The following is a 22,568-nucleotide window of genomic DNA, read 5'->3' on the forward strand; positions in this document are numbered from 1 at the left end:
AAATACTATAAAATATTGATTTCCCTTATACAAAAATAAAAAAGTCATCGAATAAAGGTAAAAATATTAAATATTTCTCGAAAAGTTTCATTTCTGGAACAAAACATGCTCCGCGAGTGTTAGCTGCCTTTGGTTCTTCAATTTTCGAGATTATGTCTTCTTTCTCATACCACAGAAGGTCTGGAGGTTCGGGCCATTTTCAGTTTTTTTCACTTCTAGACATTGCACAGCAATACAATTGGTGATCATTGATATTTAATATTTTTGCAGGATACAAAGTGTTGTCATAACGAACAATTACGTTCCTTAAGCCTTAAGCTTGCATTGATAAAACCAATTTTCAAGAAAGGAGATAGGGGTGCTCTTGAAAACTATAGACCAATAAGTCTCCTGTCATCCTTCTCAAAAATCTTTGAAATAATGATGGCAGAAAGACTAATGCAATTTCTAGAAAAATGCAACATACTAAGCAAGAATTAACATGGATTTATCAAAGCCAAATCGACAAATATACTGCCATTTTCCAGTACATCAGGAAAATAGTGGAATCTCTTGAAGAGAAAGTAAACATCCTCGGACTATTTTTGGATCTCTCTTTTTAAAGGCATATGAGAGCGTCGACCACGATATACTGTTGGAAATATTGGAACAATATGGAATTAGAGGATAGCTACTGGAATTATTCAGATCATAATTGACACAACGTGAACAAAGAGTGTTGATAACAGAAAGAGGTGAAGAAATAAAATCAAACAGAGGTAGCATCAAGCAGGGTATACCGCAGGGAAGTATATTAGGATGTATACTATTTTTGCAGTACATAAATAACAGGGGTTACAATGGAAGAATTGATGATAGTATTTGCTGATGATACAAATGTATTGATCTCGGATGCAAATCTACAAAACATATTAACCAAGACAACAAACATTCATAAAAAATAGAAGAATGGCTGAAATCTCGCAAGCTCACACTAAACACAGTAAAAACAGGTGTCATGTGCTTCAGAACAAAACAGTTAACACTAATTATACCTGTACAATTAAAAATTGATGAAACAACTCTTGTTTGGGAATCTAAATTTCCTAATTCATAAAACTATCAATAAAATTTTGTTATTTGTTTTTATGGGCCAAATTAAATTAAGAAGTATTTGTTTTCCGTCAATAATTTTCGAATTTCGCGGTGATTGCAAGTTACACCACGAAAACATCCGCAACTGCTGTTTTTTCGGACATATGTGGAATCAGTATTGTTCTTACGGCCGAACTAGAGAGTACTCTCGCTCGATAAATTATTATTAATATTTACTACGACAATCAGAAAATACGATCCATTGCTGTGATCCATAGCTACACGACTCCGAACATCCAGGAATCAAGAAAATAACGAGGTAAGCAGTTGCCCTATTTTTTTTCTCTTCGAGGTGTACTTGCTCGTATATTGTTTCATAATTATTCTCTTTCTTTTTTTTTAACCAGCATTCATTCCTACGTTGACATTGGTCCTTCGTTGCCGGGTTGTTTCCTTCAGAAAAATTCATTCATAATTTAATTTGGCCAAAATTTACCTTTTTTCATTTATTTTTTGCGACATACGTCTCTTGTGAAAATCATTTCATTTCACGGGCAGACCGGTTCAAGGTCAGGGTCACAGCGCGCATGGTGCATTTTCATCTTTGTTTACAACGGGAATTATAAAACGAATGTTTTCAATTTGTCTTCATCTTTTATAATATCTCTTCATTCAAACAGTGGATGCTATTTTGATGACAAATTCAATATTTTCAATTATTCAGTTCAACATTTTGTTGCGGTCGCTGTATTTTGCCTTCGGGAGCTGTTTGAAGTGTATTATTTACATACTTTTCAACTTATCTTTACTTCCTTTCGAATATTATTACTTGCTTTTGATATCAATCGTAATTACTGGGTAACAATTTTCGAATATCATTCATTATTGACCCATATTTACTGCAATTCATCACGTACTTACACCAGATTTCATTTACTATTGTACATTTTGAAAATTTGTAGATCATATTGTATTATTCAACTGTCGACCATATCTTCTGAAGTAAACGCTAGTTTTCCTTTTCCACACATTTATTAATACACGTTTCATAAATCTAGCAATCGATTTACATTGTTCAGTTTTTTATTACCTCGGATATTTATTATATCAGATTATTATATTATATTGATTCATAATGTCCAGCAAATTAACTAGAGCTAATTTACTGCGCCAAACAGCCTATTCGCGTTTAAAGGAAGCTCAAGAAATAGGCATTCAGGCATCAACAAATGAATCTTATAAATCGCAGTTTTTAGCCAGAGCTGATGAAATAGAAGGCGCTTATGAGGATTTTCGATCATCACACAATACAATCATTGGTTTAATTTCAGATGAAGAATTTTCAGAGTACGATAAACTCAGAATCGCGGCTGATCAGGCATATTACTACGTGAAATCAATTAAACATGATTTGTTATTGAAAAATTCTGCGGGAACCTCTTCAAACACTTCATCAAAAACTAGTTTACAACCTTGCAAGCCTTCAGCCAGAATTCCCAAGCTTTCTATTCCAACATTTTCAGGCAATTTTCGAGATTGGCCTAGCTTTTTCGACTTATTCAAGAGCATCATTCATGAAAATACTGATTTGTCTGATGTTGAAAAGTTTCGTTATCTTTTAACATCCCTTAGTCACGAACCTTTAGCACTTATTAAAGGCATTCCTCTCATTGATGCAAATTATAAAATTGCATACGAAATTTTAGAGAAAAGATACCAAAATAAAAGAATACTTGCCAGTCAGTATTATAATGATATTTTCAATGCCCAACCAGTACAGAAACCGACATCTGTGAAATTAAGACATCTTTTAAATATATTTACGGAAAATGTTGCCGCTTTACGTGTTCTCGATTTCCCTGTCGATCATTGGGATTTCTTATTATTTAATATGCTTATGAACAAATTAGATGTTAAAACACGTACTGACTTCGAGTTAGAAAATAGTGTAAATCATGAGATTCCTACTTATCGACAGTTGGTTACCTTTTTAGAGAGACAATGTACAGCTTTGGAATCTGTACAATTCACTACTTCCAATTTGCAATATGCAAACAGTGGGATCCCTCAGCGGGTTTCCCGAGCCCCTAGTAGAGGGCCTGTGGCTAGCTTCGTTGCTTCCGAGTCCCAGCCTGGTCCATCTGGCCAAAGCACTAAGTGTTTTTTATGTTCGTCTTCTCATCCCTTATACAAATGTCAATCATTTCTAGCCAAAACTCCCCAAGAACGTTTTTCTTTGGTCAAACAACATAATCTATGCGTTAATTGTTTGATTTCTCCTCATTCTGTCAGAAATTGTAGTTCTAGTCATAAATGTAGAATTTGCAAATTACCACATCATACTACTCTGCATTTCGATAAATCATCAAAAGGTTCAAGTCCTTCACTTCAGCCATCCAATCAGAGTGAACCCGTCAACTCGGTGGGGGAAACTCAATCTATTGTTCCAACATCTCTCGTCAGTACAAACTCTTCTACGGCTTCAACATTAACAACGATTTTATTATCTACTTGTGTGATACATGTTAAGGATTTCAACGGAAATTTCCAGAAAATTCGCATACTTTTGGATACAGGGTCTATGGCAAACTTTATTTCCGACACTTGTGTTAGACGTTTGGGACTTCCTCGAAGAAGGATATCAATACCTGTGGAAGGGCTAAATGGGATGACATCATCCACCACTCAGGGTACAACTTCTTGCCTTATCAAGCCCTGTGATCAGTCTGGTCCAACTTTCTCTCTTGAAGCCATTATCATACCCAAGGTTTGTTCGAACCAACCCAAATTTCATATTAATCCTCGAGATTTGACTCATATTCATGGGCTCAAATTAGCGGACCCTAAATTTTATCAACCAGGTCCTATAGATATGCTTATAGGAGCTGAGTTAGTTCCTTTCCTTTTGAGGTCCAAACGAATTTTTGGTGGACCCAATCAACCGGTAGCCTTGGAGACCATCTATGGATACGTTCTTCAAGGACGAACCTCTACATCTCCTCAAAAATGCCATTTGACATCTCTTCATTCGTCTGTGGATTTAAATGTGGATCATATTTTGCGAAGGTTTTGGGAGGTCGAAAATGTCCCTCAACCTCCTTGTGTATCACCTGAGGATGAAATTTGCGAGAAAATTTATTCTTCCTTGACTTTTCGGGAGCCTACAGGCAGATTCTCAGTTCCTCTTCCTTTCCGAATACAGAATCCGTCTTTCTGTGATACCTACACTCAGGCCTATAGAAGATTTTGTATGCTTGAAAATCGATTCCTGAAAAATCCAAACCTCAAAGGAAAATACGTGGAATTCATGACAGATTATATCAACAGAGAGCATATGAGTCCAGTCCCAACATCAGAATTTAAATCCCCTACTTCATACTATATTTCACATCATGCAATTTTCAAAGAACAAATTGAAAATTCTTCCGTTATTTACAAAATTCGAGTAGTATTCGACGCCAGTTTACGTGACGTTCAAGGTGTTTCTCTGAATGATACTCTGTATACTGGACCCAAGCTTCAAAAAGATATATCTTGTCTCCTACTTAATTTTCGCTACTTTCGTTACTGCTTTACTTGCGATATCAAACAAATGTACCGCCAAATCAATGTAAATAAAGAGTTTTGGCAATTTCAGAAAATAATTTGGCGATCTGATCCTTCTGAGCCTTTAAGGGAATATTATTTACGAACAGTCACTTACGGTGTTTCGTGTTCACCGTATCTTGCTTTGAAAACGTTACAGGAGTTAGCCAAGTCCGAAAAGGCACGCTTTCCCAAAGCAGCCAAAGCCTTAGAAGAGAATTTTTATATTGATGACGGGCTCCTCGGTAGCGATTCCGTCGAAGATACTCGCGCTCTTCAATTGGAGCTCATTAATCTTTTAAGAGAAGGTGGTTTCGAACTGGGCAAATGGGCCGGTAATCATCCCAGTCTTATTCAAGATTTTGGGTCCGATGTGTTGACCGACTGCACATTCGATAAAGATGAACCTTCTTTCATCAAAGTCCTAGGTCTTAAATGGAATCCCAAGGCGGATGTATTTTCATATTCATACTATCCTCTCAACAAAACCTGTAGCAAACGGTCGATTCTTTCCGAGGTTAGTAGAATATTTGACCCTTTGGGTTTCGTTTCTCCATGCTTGCTGCTTGCAAAGCAGCTTCTCCAAAAGTTGTGGCAATCCCACGTATCTTGGGACGAAGAGCTTCCTGAACACATACAGCGAGTGTGGCAACAATTCAAGGTAGAACTACCCGGTCTCGGTAATATAAAGATACCACGATACTTTGGCTTCGATAGGACTTCTGAAGTACAAATTCACGGTTTTTGTGATGCGTCCGAAATTGGCTATGCCAGTGTGGTATATCTCAGGTTCTGGAATTCCAATAGTTTTAAAACCACCCTTGTTTGCGCCAAATGTAGAGTATCTCCTCTGAAAACTCAATCAATCGCAAGATTGGAACTCCTAGCAGCTCTTTTACTTGCTAATCTCATAGCATTCGTGATAGAAAGTTTCAAAGGCATATTCACTTTCAATGACATATATGTCTGGTCAGATTCCATGATTGTTCTCACTTGGGTTACTTCGTCTCCGCATAGATGGAAAACATTTATTGCCAATCGCGTGAGACATATCCAAGAAATAATCTCCATTTCATCTTGGCATCATGTGCCTTCCCATCTGAACCCGGCAGATTGTGCAAGTCGTGGTTTATCACCGGCGCAACTTTCGCAGTTTTCCCTGTGGTGGGATGGTCCAGAATTTTTGTTGAAATCTGAAGAGCATTGGCCTACTCAGAATAACTTTCATTCTTCAAATGGTGTTGAAATTCCGGAAGAAAGAGCGCCCACTGTTTTGTTGTCGAAACTCATTACCACGGAAAATGTTATTCTCTGTTTGCTTTCAAGATTCTCATCTCTTCCAAAAATACAGAGAATAACAGCATATATTTTGCGCTTTGTATCAAACGGATTGAAAAGGAATGATATCTCAATGTTTAACCTTTCTATTAGTCCTCAAGAAAGTGATAATGCGCTAAAGTATCTCATTAGGGTGGTTCAGAATGATGTTTTCGCCGAAATTAGGCTGAAGATTAAACAAAATGAGGTTTTACCAAAACCAATACGCAAGCTTGCTCCATTCATTGATCAATATGGTCTTTTAAGAGTTGGGGGACGATTGCAAAAATCACCATTTTCGTTCGACGTTAAGCATCCTTTACTTTTACCTAAAGTCCATAGACTCACGGATCTAATTATTGAATGGACTCATCAAACTTCTTTACACCCGGGCTTAAAGACAATGCAGTATTTATTACTTCAACGCTTCTGGATTCTTTCCCCTAGAAGTGCGATTTACAGATGTTTGTCAAAATGCATTCGTTGTTTTCGATGCAAACCCAAATCCTATAATCCATTCATGGGAAATTTACCGAGTGTAAGAGTAACTCCCTTACGCGCTTTCACCTCAGTTTGTCTCGACTTTGCCGGACCTTTTCCCTTACTGATGAGTAAGACTAGAGGTGCAAAAACGTACAAGGGCTACGTTTGTGTTTTCGTGTGTTGTAGCACAAGAGCCATTCATTTCGAGGTAACTTCCGACCTCAGTTCCGATACATTTTTGGCGGCATTTAGGAGATTCATATCTCGACGCGGACAATGTTTGTCAATTAGAAGTGATCAAGGCACCAATTTTAAAGGAGCTTATAATGAAATGATCAACCTAGCTCAAGTCACTGCTGAAACCCTCTCAATTACTTGGGATTTCAACCCACCAAGCGCACCACACTTTAACGGCTTAGCTGAAGCTGCGGTAAAATCTTTCAAAACCCACTTTTATAAGGTCATCGGTACCCAAGTTTTGAGTTATGAAGAATTTTACACCCTTATGACTCAGATAGAGGCTGTGTTGAATTCTCGCCCTCTTTGTGCGGTTAGCACAGACCCAAATGACCTCCAAGCTCTAACCCCAGGTCATTTTTTGGTTTTTGAGCCACTGGTCAGCTCCATTCCAAATCCTGACCTGAGCTCTTTAAATATAAATCGACTAAATCGTTGGCAGTTAATCCAACGCATTCAAGGCGATTTTTGGAAAAGGTGGTCCAGAGAATATATTCATTCGCTCCAAGAAAGATCAAAATGGTCTACATCCAACCCCTCACTTAATGAAAATTCGTTGGTTCTGATAAAAGACGACCAACAACCTCCTCTTCGTTGGCCTTTGGCCCGAATCATGAAATTACATCATGGTGATGATGGTGTTGCACGGGTTGTTACACTGAAAACAGCGTCCGGCGGCACTATGCAGCGTCCAGTGGTCAAAGTATGTCCACTGCCTGTTCATTAATCTGGACATTCCTTTATTTCTGAAAAATTAGTTATTTTTCATTATTTATTTCGTGATTGTATTCATTTTTCGTTGAATTTGGGATAAAAACATTCGTTTTTGGTGGGGGAGAATGTTTGGGAATCTAAATTTCCTAATTCATAAAACTATCAATAAAATTTTGTTATTTGTTTTTATGGGCCAAATTAAATTAAGAAGTATTTGTTTTCCGTCAATAATTTTCGAATTTCGCGGTGATTGCAAGTTACACCACGAAAACATCCGCAACTGCTGTTTTTTCGGACATATGTGGAATCAGTATTGTTCTTACGGCCGAACTAGAGAGTACTCTCGCTCGATAAATTATTATTAATATTTACTACGACAATCAGAAAATACGATCCATTGCTGTGATCCATAGCTACACGACTCCGAACATCCAGGAATCAAGAAAATAACGAGGTAAGCAGTTGCCCTATTTTTTTTCTCTTCGAGGTGTACTTGCTCGTATATTGTTTCATAATTATTCTCTTTCTTTTTTTTTAACCAGCATTCATTCCTACGTTGACAACTCTCAAACTTCAGAGAACCACGAAATTTCTTGGAATAACATTGGATGAACACCTAACATGGGGAGAACACATAGAAAAAACAAATAACAGCCCAAACTCAGTTTGCTACACAATCAGAGTATTGTCCAAATACCTGAACGTAGAACTATTGAGAACTGTTTATTGTCCAAACTTCGAATCCAAAATGAGATATGGTATAATCTTTTATGGATCAAATACAAATATGGGAAACATTTTTAGAACTCAGAAAAAAGCCCTAAGAATCATACTTGGACTCAGATACCGAGAATCTTGTAGAGGACTATTCAGGGAAAATAAAATCCTCACATCATATGCTCAAGAATGTACACATCATATGCTGTGTACATTCAAGAATGCTCAAAGTTTGTCTTTCGGAATAAACACCTTTTTGAAAATGAATTGAGTCGAAGCAAATATAAAACTAGAGATCCACGGTACATATAACCCAAAAATTACCTCACAACAACTGAAAGAAATTCCCACTACTCTTGTCTAAAAATATATAATAATTTACCTAATCACATCAGGAGAGAGTCTGAGTTGAAAAATTTCAAGAAGGCGGTATATAATTTATTGATGGAATTGGAACCCTATGATATGAAAGAATTCAATGATATGTACATTTGTTTGCTTTTGACACTATTTCTTTCTACTATTTGTAGTATTTAGAAATAAAGATCTATTCTATTCTATTCTATTATATTGAAAAAATGTCAGCACACTTGCTCAAACCCTGCTCTTTAGTATTGAAATAACTTTTTGGATGACATTGTTCCTGAAAAATGGAAAATTAAATTGAGTGTTGCATCTTTATCTGTTCTATAAGATAAAAGTATTATCTACCAAGTGGCTACAAGTCGCGAATCGGACTTTTTCGTGACCCAGTTGTGGCCAGCACAATATCATATAATAAGAATGGGAAATATTCAATTTTTTATTTGAAATAGGGCATAATATGATGCATTTAATAACATTATCAAACATCTTCTACAAGTAACGCAAAAGTATAACTAAAAAAAATTAATGGAGACTTACCTTGTGTTTCTTAATCGCACTTATTAGCGTCCACCTGGTACTGCGTCTTTTCAAGAAATAAATAGAGGAAGCAAAGATTTCGCCATCTCATTTGAAAAACGAGCTCGCCGATTGGTCTAGGAATAATCAAGAAGGGAGTAGAAGGCAAATTTTATTGGCTTAATCGAATAGAATACGTTTCTATCCAGAAAATGATCTAGAGTGGCCACATCTGGTACGATGGCCACAATCGGTGTCGTTACCCTACTGTAATAATGCATTAGGGGCCATTATAATTCCTTCTTTACTCTTATTTTCTTGGTTATTCCCTGCTGTCATCTCAACACGAGCCAACAGATGAAATAATTTATATTTGTTACTGAACGCGTTATTCATCTTTCTAAATTCAAAAAAATAAAGTTTTCTCTTAGCTTTCTTCCACCTATACTGTCGTACTGTCGAACGTATGTTTTCAATGACAACTGATAAAGGCTCTTTTGGAGCATTCTGAAGGCCTATTGCTGTCTTATCATCGCCGAAACTGCCTCTGTCAACTTTTCCCACAAACTGAACCTGAACACTGCTTAAATGCTGTTGTATGTTCGAAAAGTAGGTAATTAGATACCTTCTGTGGATTATCGGTTAAGGTTAAGATTCTTCATGAAGGAGTTGCAAATTATTCCACATTCCACCAAGTTTGCGATTCACATGAGATGTGCTAATGGAAACTGTTACAATGGCTATGTAAAACCATGCCTGTGTTCCATAAGTAGAATAATTGTTCTAAAGGGAGATTTTCTCGCAGCTGTTTTTCCTCCTCTCCTCTGCGCCCAAGGAGATATTGATTGGAAGTCGTTTCCAATTAAGCCCAAATAAATTTTTGAGTTTAAATGTGTTGTGTGTTTTTGAATCTTCCAGCCCCCTGTCAGTTTTTCTATATTAGTCCCATGGTAAGTAATTTGGAATGCCAACGTAACGTAGAGCCCCACCCGTTGATAGAGACGGCCCTACTACAACTCATTGAACTAAACTATTTATTTATCGAGTTCAATGCCACAACTAGACCAAGTATTTTGGCCATAGAGGAGTTAAGTGTCTAAGACCCGTTTGCACCAAACGCACTTAGTGTTAAGTGCCCCTTAAAATGAACCCTTAACTTAAATTACGTTGCACCAAGTGTTAAGTGACATTTAAATGGCTAAAGTTAGCCTTAAATTTAGGCGCTCGTGTAATGACCACTTAGGTAGTTAAGGGCGGGATTCTAACCTGAAATAATTTGTTGAACTGGCTGCAAAACTTCCCATTTTTGATGGATTTTGAAAATTGAATGAATTCATTACTAAATACCAAGCCTTTTCTTTTGCCTTCATTGTAATGCCATCAGTCGTTTTTAATTTTCAATTTGGTGTCACAATTCATACTATAGTTAGCAACAAACTCTTTTCTTCTGTTGAGATGTTGGGTGCCCTTCGTAAATTACCACCACTTGCTTGGCAATCATTCACCGTATTCGTACTAACAAGGGCAATAAGGACATTTTCTTCACGTTCCTCATCAACATTAGTAAAACAAATTCACACACAAGACCTTACAAAGAAAGTGTTGTACTTATATAAACTTAGGTACCTTTTATTTGACAATCATTATCAATATTAATGCTGATTCAACAACAAAAAGTTGTTACTCTTTGATAATATTATAATAATATCCTTGACACTGAGAGACAGAGCAATAAAGTTAGGTTAATGAAATGACAACGATCATCGGCAACCGGTCATCCAATGAAATGGCTTTATTGGACTAGGATGAAGTTGCACCAAAATAAAAAACTGAATTATCACTAGATATAAAAACTAAAGGGCCCCTTACTTAAGATTCTGTTAAGCCACAGTCGTGCAACTGGGAATAAAATTAAGCGTCCATTAACTTTAAACGAGGCTTAGTTAAGTACTCCTTTTGAGGGGGTTGGTGCAAACAGGCCTAAGAAGATTGCTAAAAGCGTCTCTGACCAGCCCAAAGCAACTTACCAGGAGTAGTCAGGACAGAACAAGATGACCCCGACCCCAATTACAAATATTCGGCTCTTCTCTCGCATAGGGGAGATGTGGCCGATCTTTCTGTTCGGCTTGTACGATCGAATTTCAGTATTTTCCTTATCATGAAATTTCCGGTGTGCTCTTGTAAAAATATTCAAATTATACCCAAATCTGATGTAGCAAAATTAATTTCAGGAAATGTAGTAGCACAATAATAAAAAGTAATAATACTATTATATCGAGCCTTTCTCGAACAAAGGGAAATTAATTTTTTCATGACCATCTCTTTCACCAAATTTTCAATAATCTTTATAATAACAGGGCCGTAGACAAATTCAACAAAGCAAATTTCGTAACAAATAATCCAACCTATCTAAGGTTATGAATGGCAAGTTTCTTTTATATCCCAACAAAAATTCTAACTGCTTACTTGGGGATGAAATGAAGAAAAATTTTAAAATAATCGCATTTATTTCAGTAGCTGAAACAAAATATAATATACAACAATATGAATATTCTAAATACTCAAGAAACAGAATGCTATCAATAAATATTAAACGAAATAAAGAAGAGCTAATGATCAAGATATCAAAGATTTTCAGAAGAATTATACATCTATATATAAAATTGGAAGACAGATGCCAAAATTATGAACATTTGTTGCAATGAAATAAGCTTTTGGCACATTTTTCATACTCAAATTCATCTCTATATACGGAAAAGGATAAATATAGCACACCATTAAATAAAAATAAATTAGAGGTAATCATATTTGTAAGAGATATCACCTTTTGTAGAAGTATTGACTGAAAATTATGATAAGGTTCATTATTTATCCCTTTTCAAAAAAACCTCACATGAAAGGTACAAAGAAATTCCTCGATTGTTCAAAATTTCACCTTATCAAAATACATCATGCCTTATCAATTTTGTGGCAAAAATTATTTTAAATTTTTGTTTAAATGCCTGATGAGTGAGTGTAAAAAGCTAGAAACAATAGAGTATTACTGTCAGTACCTCAGGCAGAATAGTATTGCTTTAGATCAAAAGATTTAGAATAACTTCAAGTGAAGAATTATGACTGGAAAATGTTTCAAAGCAAGAACTGATAAATGAATATTTTTGAATTTTTCTCATAGAATTTTCAAAATTCCACACAAATATAAAAAATTTAAAAAAAATTATCAATTCACAAAATCATAATTTTCTTGCCCTGAACATTGATCATAGTCCAGATATTCTTGATTGTTTTGTATTATTTACATTAGGAAGATCTCAACTCTATCACGGGAAATAGAAAAAATATATAGTTTGAACTATATTTTTCTACCTTATCACTTTATATTCCTTTCATGACTACTTCTCCATGTTAAGACTTTTCATTATTGCTTTATATTAATCTTGATGATTCTAATATACCTAGAAATTTGAATTTTTCACCAAATGTACAACTCAAATGATAGCCAAATATCAATAACAGAAATATTTCTCCCAACCCTTCATTAACAAACAAGTTATTTATCTATACAAAACAAATCAAACTCTTATAGAAGAATAATGTATTGGAGAACACCTGAAATTATTGTACAATTCATTTGGAAGTTTCACCTTCCATACAGGTTCGAAATTAAAATGGAGCCAAAAAGTCAAATGGGATGAATCATATTTATCGCAAAACAAGAAAGTGTGTTTACATCAAAAATGGCGAGTAAAAGATTAATATAATAGTTAGGCAGCTGGTTGCCATTTTGGTATATGATTTGTTCGTGTTTAATCTTCCTGGGTCAATTAAGGTTCCTAGTGCTGCGTTTTTGAATTAAGGTACTTCAAGAATGTTGAAAAAAAGGTGGGATACAACTAAATTATTAGTCCGTGTCTGCCAGTCTGCGTCTTTGACTGATTGCTAAAATTATTCTTTAAACCATCAAAATCGAAAAGGCAAACATTCAGGACTCTGCGTTTCCCAAGGACATGGTTGTTAAAATGTAAAAGAGCTCTACTTAATCATTTGTCCGTTATTCTAGTTGCGTCCATTCGGTTAATTAGTATTATCTGAATGAAAAAAAATTGGCAGAACTTAATCCTTTCGATGTCTCATATCTGAGACTCAGCTCCCTAACCATGGAATTATTTTATCTCAAATATCCAGCAATTTCCCATTTGTTTAACCAGTTAAGAATTAGCTTCTAGTGGAAGAAGTGAATGATTTATTTATTGAGCAAAACATAAAGAAACCACTAAAATAGCTAATTTACTGAACTATGTTCATGATCGATTTGTACAGTAAATTCAGCTGTCCTCCAAATTACGACTCTTAAACCTATATTTTGGTAACAATATGTTCGTGATCACTCTCAATGTAAGTATTTTAGCACCACAACCCTTTTCAAGCAAATCACAGTACACTGGGAAAAACAGTGGCATAAATATTTAACTGATCAGGTTAAAATCTTCTTTAAAGGAGTGAAGTATTCTGTTGAATCATGTTTCAAAAGACAGAAGTTATCAAGGGGCTGTTACTGATATTATATTCATGATATGGAAAAGAAAGGCAAATTTTTTGACTCTGTAATAAACGGCGCAGACAAAAAATCGTCAGTTGACTAACTACACTCTGAATAAATTGTAGACTTATAAGGCAAAATATCTGAAATGTTCTTGTCCACCCAATGCAAGGAATGAGGTACAGAGTATTAAAGATGTACTAGCAATAATAAGAGATCAATTACTAAGACTCAATTCTTGATGTTTATATTCACCATGGAACACTGGCAACAGTCAACTTGAAGGTTGCGTTTTTTAAAATTCGAACAGATAATTTTTCCTGCTGATTCCTTAGACCAGTGTTTCTTAACTTTCTTTATAATACGACCTCCATAGTAAGAAAAAATATTACGTGACCCCCTTAACATTCGTTTTGTTTTAAAATCATCTAGCATTTGTGCGAATTGACACTTTCATCGGTTGCACAATTAGAGAGCAAGCAAAAAATCGCTTAAATTTGGAAATTGGAAATCGAATCCGTCCTTCTGAATTTTATTGATTTTTTTTGTGGGGTGATAGTCTCTACCTCTCGACCCATAGGTTGAAAAAACTGCCTTAGGACCGTTTGCAACAACCGAGAATAGGGATCCTTCTGACGAAAATGATGTATTTTTTATGAAATATCTTTGAAACGTCACATTTTGAAAGAACTATTTCAACCGTTTCCCAAAAAAAAATTATTTTAAGTAATTAAAAATGAAAAATAAAAATGGGTAATTAAAATTTAAAGCGTTTCGTTTAAATTGCACAAGTTGGCAACATCGACTGAAATACATGTTGATAATAAAGGACAACGAATACACTATCTTAATGAGATAGACAGAGATGGCTGTCTATGAAGTTCTAGACGAACTAGGAAGGTCGTAAAATTTCATGGGATTTTTATGGCCGGTTGCTGTTGAGACTCGCCAGTGAGTACGCGCCTTATGATAGCTGTGAATCAACAGCTGTTATTTTATAAACAAGCCATTGCTCTTTTCTTCTTCTAGTAGGCGCTGTTGCCAAATCATAAACTAGAGACGAAACGATTTAAATTTTAAAACCTCATATTTCAAGAATGATTTTGAATCGTTTCCACAGTGCATTTTATAAATTCATGAATGAAACTCATAATTATTCAGTTTAAACTTGCATATGTTGTGATAACCCAAATTGAGGTGAATTCCCCATTCTCTACAGTGACATAGGTACTTTCGGTAGAATTCACTGTTCAGTTGCATACAAAATAACCTCTGTCGTTTTCTTGCCAAAATTTTGAAGAGAATTCTCGACTGTTACAAACGGGCTTCAGATCATCTTATAATGGTCTAAATTTAAATAATTTTTGAGTTTTACGCGAATAAATGTAAAAACTGATTATGTGTGACATTACCATTATTTCCTGAATGTATCTTGAAAATGGTAAATTTAAGACATATGGTTGATGGGACATTTGTTGTTCAAGAGTAGAATCATGGTCCCAAAAAAAAATATGGAAGTTTTTGGTAACAAGTTGAATCAAAATTCGGAATTTTTTGTGTCGATATCCTTTAAAATTTTCCCATCAAAAATAGTGAGAAGAATACCACATGGTTCGAATTACAGTACAAATATACCTATTTATATGTAATATAGTATATTATAGTGAATTCGATCCTTTCAAGATTGAAGGAAAGTTATTATGACCATCTTTGTAATCATCCCGAATTGAAAATATTGTCTCCTCAAATATCACTAGATATAAGTGAGGTCATGATCAGAACCATATCAAAATTAGATTGTAAATCCAAAAATGGTAAAATTTATTGGGCATGCCATTTGAAAGAATGAAATTGATAGCTACTACCGTACAACCAGAAGTGACAAAAAGTTGGGATATTTTAGGTTTTCTCTTCATTCTGAACAACTCTATGAATGAATTTCACGTAATAGTTAATTTCAGTTCCGTATAATTTTGGTTATGGTTAAAAAATAATGACCCTGTATACATAGATTGATATTGTCTATCAGGGTGCTATCTTTTTAAAAATGTCATTTTGACATTCCGAAAATAGCTATTGCCGACTAGAAAATTGTTGAATTCAATCGTTCTTCCAATATATTTCCCAGTATGAGATTTCTTGAATTCTCAGGTTTCCTCATAAATTAAGTTTCTGATCGAATATATTAAAAATATCATGATGTACTGAAAATTTACCAACTTGAAATGTTTTACCTGATAACTTCTGTATCCATTGGGAACCTGAACTTCATATAAAACACCCTTTTCTCCTAAACAAATCAACACACAAAGTAGTTTGATCTTGAGTAAACCTTATAAAACCTTTTGATAAAATATGCATTTGAGAGTTTAACTGAAAAACAACTATTTTCTCTAAAAAATATAACTAAAACAAATCTGCTATGATTAGCTTTTTTCAATATTACCTTTTGCTAGAACTCGTTTCTAGCTCTTTTCTATGTTTAACCCATTCATTGTTATTGTTGTTATTAACATATTTTTGTTTGGTTTCTTTTCTTTTCGTTCTCAATAATCTCGGTTTAAAAGGAACTTGTTTTTCATCTACATCTTCCTCAGACTCGAACGTCAAAGCTCTCATTCTTTTTCTTGATGGTTCATAATATGTTCGAGTTCTTGTGACCCCTGCAAAATGTAACAGTATCTCTGCTCCTTTAATTTTTTTCTCCTCTTCCTCATCTTTATTATCAATTTTCTGACATGATGTTGATTTCTTTGGTCTGAAAATATATTCATTGAAACACCCAAAATTTGGAAAATTTTGACTGCATTAATTACAAAACTAATGAAAGTTTTGCCTTCAACTCATTCATCCCTGTTATGGACACTGATTAACATACTTTTCATATAATTCACCTCGATGGCCTTCAGACGTTTATGAAAAACTAATCACTACAATAAATTTGCATGTTGTGGTTTTCGACAATGAACTTTCTCCCCAAAATATCTGCAACTTCCGGATATAGGCCAATATGGGAAATAGCCTACTACTGGCTTATTGCGAATGGCAAGCCCAGTATATCTTTGCATCATTAGTTAGGTGATTTGATAGCAATTTGCCATACCTTGACAAAAACTCAACGGGATTCTTATGAAAAAAATGGTGGAATCGGGAAGTCATACCATGCAGAATATTTTTGCTGAGGTTTTTTCCAAAAAAAATCCTAATCATATTCAATTTTTCTAATAAGGAGAATTATAAGACTGTTTGCTGTTTGGTCCTAAGATATATAGGGTGTTTATGAGAAGATCATTAAAGTTGGACAATTCAAATCTATCAAAACTCAAGATTTTCAAATTACTGCCAATATTTTTTATTTTTTCAGTCTATTGTACGTAGAAATTGAGAGAGGTTACCTTAAAAAACCCTATATCTAAACAGAATTATTGAAGAAAAACTTGATTCAAGGGGAAGGCCATTTAGAACGTCTTAATTAAAATGCGACTTCCAGAATCCCTAGAAAAAACTAAAATTGAATGTTTGGATAACTAATTTGAACATTTCATGAATTGTTGATGAATTCTCAACAATTCCAACCATAGGCATAGATAGAGAATGGACTGAGCAATCATCGAACTCTAAAAAGCTCTGTTCTGTTTCGTTGTCTCTTTCATTTTTCTGCCATATTTACTCTAGTAAATATGGCAGTTGTACACAACTGTAGTTCGAAACAGCTTTTTCCTTATTTCAAGTTTTTTTTTGACAATTCTGAAAGTTTCCATTTTTGGTGACAATTCTGAAAGTTTCCATTGGTAAGGGCTTTGACTGAAATCGTCAGTTTTCATTAATTCGATTTGTCCAACTTGATGATCTTCTGATAAACCTCCTGTACATTCAAGGACCAAACAGAAAGCGGTTTTATAATAATGCATAATGGAAAAATTTAAAATAGTGAAGATTTTTTTTAACAAAACCTCCTCAAAAAGAGTATTAAAAGAAGTGTGACTTCCCATTGTCACCATTTCTTCCCAAGAATCCCAATAACTCGTAAACCGTTCAGGTTTCACACAAGATGGCATACTGTTGAAATTGCTATCAAATCAGCTACCTAACGGTGCAAAGATATATTTGGTGTGCTATTTGAAAAACAAGAAAGTAGTAGGTTGTTTCTGGTAAAACTGGAAGTTGCAGAGGTCTGAAAATATTTTAGGGAGAAAGTAAATGATCTAAAATCGCAGCAAGCAAATTTTCAGCACAAAATTAAGGTTTCACAAAGCTTGATCGGGGAATCAACGCTTGATTGACGAATAAAGGTCAATTTGATTTCAATTGATAATTCAGTAATGAGCATTCAGGATATCATTCTCGCATCAAATTATGATCTATATAAATCCATTCAATGATTCATAATTCCTACTTATTCAAAATATTCAGAAACGAAAAAGTTTCATTGAATTCGTTTTGGAAATCGAGTGACTGTCATATCGTTGATCAGGCAATCAAAGTTTGGTTCTCCATAAACGTCAAATAGGCCATAGCGATGAATCGTCTGTATAACATATGATGAAAACCAGTCAAAAATCGCCGTTCAAATATAATTATTTCCGAAAGAAAAGGTTCGAAAAAAGCGTATCAATCAGCGACATTTTGACGGATCGCAAAAATTTCGGAGACAAAAATGTGACATTAGTCATTATCATGAGCGTTGCATTCCAAGGGGCTTTCACGATTGAAAATAAGAATTTGTGCTGTTTTCCCATGCTTAATTTTTTTTTTCGATTTTAACGGAGTTTGTCGGGTTTCTTATAAGAGAAAAGGAAACATAGAAATCGCTTGAAGGCTAATTATGGTTTTAGTAGTCAGAACAGGGGTAAGTGAACGACGAATCTACTGGCAAACTAGATGTGTCGTTATAGGCTAATCTCCTGGCGCACTATCATTGGTGAATGAATAAAAGTCATACCTGGCATCATCATTCTCAAAAGCCTCTTCACTCTCAGCCGACATTGAAGAATTAGCTGCACTATATGTATGATCCTGACTAGGCAAAGTGGTAACAACTTGCCACACATTTTTTCTTTTCTGCCTCATGGTGGGTCCATTTTTCAGACTCAACATCACAGTGGCCGCATCTACCTCGTCTAATGAGTCATCGGAATACTCTGTCTTCACAGGGGTGCTCATCTCAACTGAAGCTAGAGTTTTGGATAAATAGGGAAATAGCTGAGGATCTGGAAGACGAGATATGGATTGAGGGGATTTTTTTTCTACTTTGTCATCCTTTGTTTTGATATTATTGTTCAGATAGGAAGATGTATCCAAATTTGAGCAAGGATGGAAAGGGGACCGCGTTAATGCTTGTATCAAATTTGGCTTGTACTGTGGGTCCACTGTCCATAAAGATCCTTTACCGAGGTTCTGAAATAATTCGAAATAACACCACAATAGAATATTTCTGAAATAAATTATGACAAATAGGGTATTTCGAAATCACGAATTTTACTTGAAGATCTCGCAAAAAAAAACACAAAATACGACAAAGCTACAGAACGTACATATTTAGCATATGTCACTCATATGATCCTCCAACAATGATCTTGAGGTTATTGATTAACAAATAAACATAATTGCAGGATTAGTCTAAGAATCAATACAATTTAATAACTATAATTTGATGCTCTGCACCGATATATCCAGAATACTTACCGGTGCTTTTTCAACCTTCTGAAAACATTTATTCAGGGACAAATTGTGTCGAACACTGTTCTTCCATCCAGTGGGAGCATTTTGGAAATACGGAAAATGACTAAGAATCCAGGAGTATATCTCCTTGACAGGTAGAGCTTTTTGTGGTGATTCCTCGATGGCCATGAATATGAGACAAGAGAAGGAGTAAGGAGGTTTGTTATTGGTATGGACCATGGGATCATAAGGTACATTGTGAGGATGTTTGTTTTTCTGTTGGTTATTTTGATAATTGTGACAGGTAGGAAAACTGGAATTTAGGGAACTGTTGGATGATTCACCAGGTGATATGGAAGAATCCTCAACATAATCACTAGTGGGAGACTGATCAGGAAGAATGTGGGATAAAGCATAATACTGCTTTGGAGTTGAATTTGTGCTGTTGGAGGGTGAAGGATTAATATTCATCCCTAGAAATATTGTTAATTAGGTTGAGTTTATCAAAAAAGATTGGAGGTAATGGATAACACCATTTTCAAGTATAGAAAAAATTTCCCCAAGATTTCAGGAATACAACCTTGGAGCTATTATGAATTCCCTAATCTTTCAATACTCAATATTAAGTTGACAAGATTATGTTCAGTAATTCCGTTGAAAACTTCAATGAACGACTATTTTGAAGAAGGATATCTTTTTTTCACTTTAAAATATCTCAACATGTATTAACTATTAACCAATTTCAAATCATAAAGTACATCAGACATGACCATGAAGTGTGGCACTGTATGTAATTGTTATTTATAAAGGCATATTATTTTATTCAATTGCTTCAAAATATCTATGTTGACTAGGTGGTGTTATCCCCTAGTGATTTTGACAGCTATACCTTTAAGTAAATCTTTCTCGTGCAACCAGGACAAACTGGTCAAGTCATCATCAGGAGATCTAGTGCTACTCTGAGCCTGGGCAACAGCTAGCAGAAGAGAGATGGGATTCTGTGCTTCACAAGCGGGAGTACCAGCAACTGGACTAGCAGGCACAGACATTTTTGGTGTGGCGACTTGATCATCATGTGGTGATCCTATCCGTTCTGGAGACATCTTTCGAGCTTACACTGAAATTCAATTTCAGTGATAATTAGTTTTCCACCATCTGACACACAACTGATAGGTGGATTGACCTCCACCAAACCACTAGTTCAGATTAAAGAATGCCACTTGTTCAAGAAAACTGCCTTTTTTTTGAGACACTCGAAGTAATCAATCAGGGAAGCTCGAAATTAGACGTATTTGTAATTCAACCAAAGTTATAATTCGAAACAATTAAATTCGTATTGAAAGATCAATTTATAAAATTGAAACTAATTCAAATGTATGAAAGAGTGGAAAATACTTGAGAAAGTTTGATATGCACTTTGTCATCAATTTTCTGTTTTATATTCAAATCAGGAGCCATTATATTGACTTCTTCCCTGCTAAAACTAAGAGGATCTCAGATTTCTTGGAATCTCAATCGCGAGATAATTAATCTTATAGGAAAGAGGGTTGATTTGGGAAAGAACTGTTCAATATGTTATTTTAACACATACATAGTTATTTTATCTAGACCACATCACATGTACACACTAGAAATCTGTGGTCGTCATGGGAACTACACCAAAATGCATCTTTTAAAGCTAAACGATAAACGCAGGTATCTTCCGTTTCTTTCGTTGAGAAATATAGGCCAAAGGAAAGGCCCTAACGTTTGTCGCAGCTATGTGCGTCTTTCTAGAGCGTCATTGTTGCTATAGAAACGGAAGAGATTTCCTGACGCAATGAATGTAGAGTTCGCGTTGGTATTAGGGCTGATGACACGGAAATTTAAAAATTCTCAATGTATTTATAGCTTAAATTCTATTATGTAATAACAGAGATAATACTGGAATACAAATGATAATAACATAATTATGCATCATTCGTCCAATAGTCAAAATCTTTCTGTTAAGGAATAAAGCTCAGAATATTAACAAAAGACTACTATATAGGACCACTAGGCACACTTAATTTATTATATAATAATTGGTTAAATACCCCTTGTATCTAGAAGGCCAATCTTATTCTTTCCAAAATAACAAAAGGAATTTTTCGTAAAAACAAATGGGTCAAATCTAGGAATACAAATAAATTTTTGGAGTGAATAATATAAAATCGCTATTTCCAGTTTTGATGCACTCGACTTGATAGATAAGAATTTTGCGTCTTATCGAATACCATGATATATTTGATGAAACTGTACAAATGATATCAAAGAAATTATGGAAGCAATGAAATGACAAGAAATTTATCTATTCCCTAAATATTTCTCTTTTTTTGGCAGTAGCTATTATGAAACTATTTTCCTGCCACCTAAATATATATTAACCTCTTCCAAATTTGGTGAATTGATAGCTCAAGGTTTCATGATTTTTCCAATCACACGAAATTTTTTCAATACGAAGTTGAATCAACAGAAAGATTGAATACTTAATGAACTTTCGAGTGTTCAAATTAGAGCCTGACAGAAGAGTTATTTCATTTTTTTGCTGCTATATAGGTCAAAAATTCGGCCATTATTTCGATCAGACAACGTGATGTTACACAGCATTTTCTTCATCAATATTAAATTAAAAATGATACAGCATTGATACAAATTAAAATTTCAATACGTTTGAAAGGAACTTTGTGAAAGATGAGTAAAAATAATTATATCATCCTACCTTTTTTCGAAAATCCAATTGTTTTTCTTAAAAGCACACCATTTTTCATGCCACCCAAACATATGATGAATTTTGTTTGTAGACGAAGCCAAAGTTTTGACAATTGATGTGATTCAAAATATGGCGGGAAATCTATAGGATTGGTTTTCGTTTCAATTCGATCAATTTCATCAAAAACTGCCATCAAGGATTTTGAGGAGAACATAATTCTTGTATTTTAAAAATTCTAATTCATTGGTGGACTCGCAGATTTCTAATTTCTTCAATAGTTGAAGGCAAAAAAGAAATATTGCGTCCTGAAAATTCAAATATGGGGAAGGATCCTTATGGAATTTTGCACCTATTTCATAGGAGACTACTGGATATAAGACCTAATATCCTATCTGAATTAGTTCAAAAGTTAAATATATTACGATCCTATACAAATTCGATCAAAGCAACCTCAAATCAATAAAAATTTATATGATGATATGATAAATATTCATAGAGAAAGGTCTTGTCTCTGTAAATATTGATCTAAGAAAGCACCAAAGAGAAAGTTAATCTTTGAATTATGGTTACATTGGTTACGATTAAAAATGCTAGCCAATGAGTCGAAACTTCCAAAGTGGACTTCTG

General features: G+C 34.7%; 2 protein-coding genes across 3 annotated transcripts; one reads left to right on the top strand and one right to left on the bottom strand.

The window, feature by feature from the left end:
- Positions 1-1,071: 1,071 nt before the first annotated feature.
- On the top strand, positions 1,072-7,966 carry LOC123309785. Its single transcript, XM_044893053.1, has 2 exons — positions 1,072-1,393; positions 1,482-7,966. Exon 2 carries the CDS (start codon positions 2,210-2,212, stop codon positions 7,421-7,423), a length of 5,214 nt encoding a protein of 1,737 aa, XP_044748988.1. The 5' UTR covers positions 1,072-1,393; positions 1,482-2,209; the 3' UTR covers positions 7,424-7,966.
- Positions 7,967-11,497: 3,531 nt separating this feature from the next.
- LOC123309330 (forkhead box protein N2-like) lies at positions 11,498-22,077 on the bottom strand. Of its 2 annotated transcripts, none has more exons than XM_044892392.1 (6): positions 21,951-22,077; positions 20,100-20,327; positions 19,235-19,683; positions 18,492-18,946; positions 15,996-16,307; positions 11,498-12,464 (listed from the first exon to the last, which is right to left on the bottom strand). In XM_044892392.1, exons 2-6 carry the CDS (start codon positions 20,311-20,313, stop codon positions 12,428-12,430), a joined length of 1,467 nt encoding a protein of 488 aa, XP_044748327.1. In that variant the 5' UTR covers positions 20,314-20,327; positions 21,951-22,077; the 3' UTR covers positions 11,498-12,427. The 2 variants fall into 2 exon arrangements, with proteins under 2 accessions (XP_044748327.1, XP_044748326.1); XM_044892391.1 differs by lacking the exon at positions 21,951-22,077 and adding an exon at positions 20,802-20,922.
- Positions 22,078-22,568: the final 491 nt, after the last annotated feature.

The sequence above is a fragment of the Coccinella septempunctata genome, chromosome 3 (assembly GCF_907165205.1).
Source record: "Coccinella septempunctata chromosome 3, icCocSept1.1, whole genome shotgun sequence".
Taxonomy (NCBI): Eukaryota; Metazoa; Arthropoda; class Insecta; order Coleoptera; family Coccinellidae; genus Coccinella; species Coccinella septempunctata.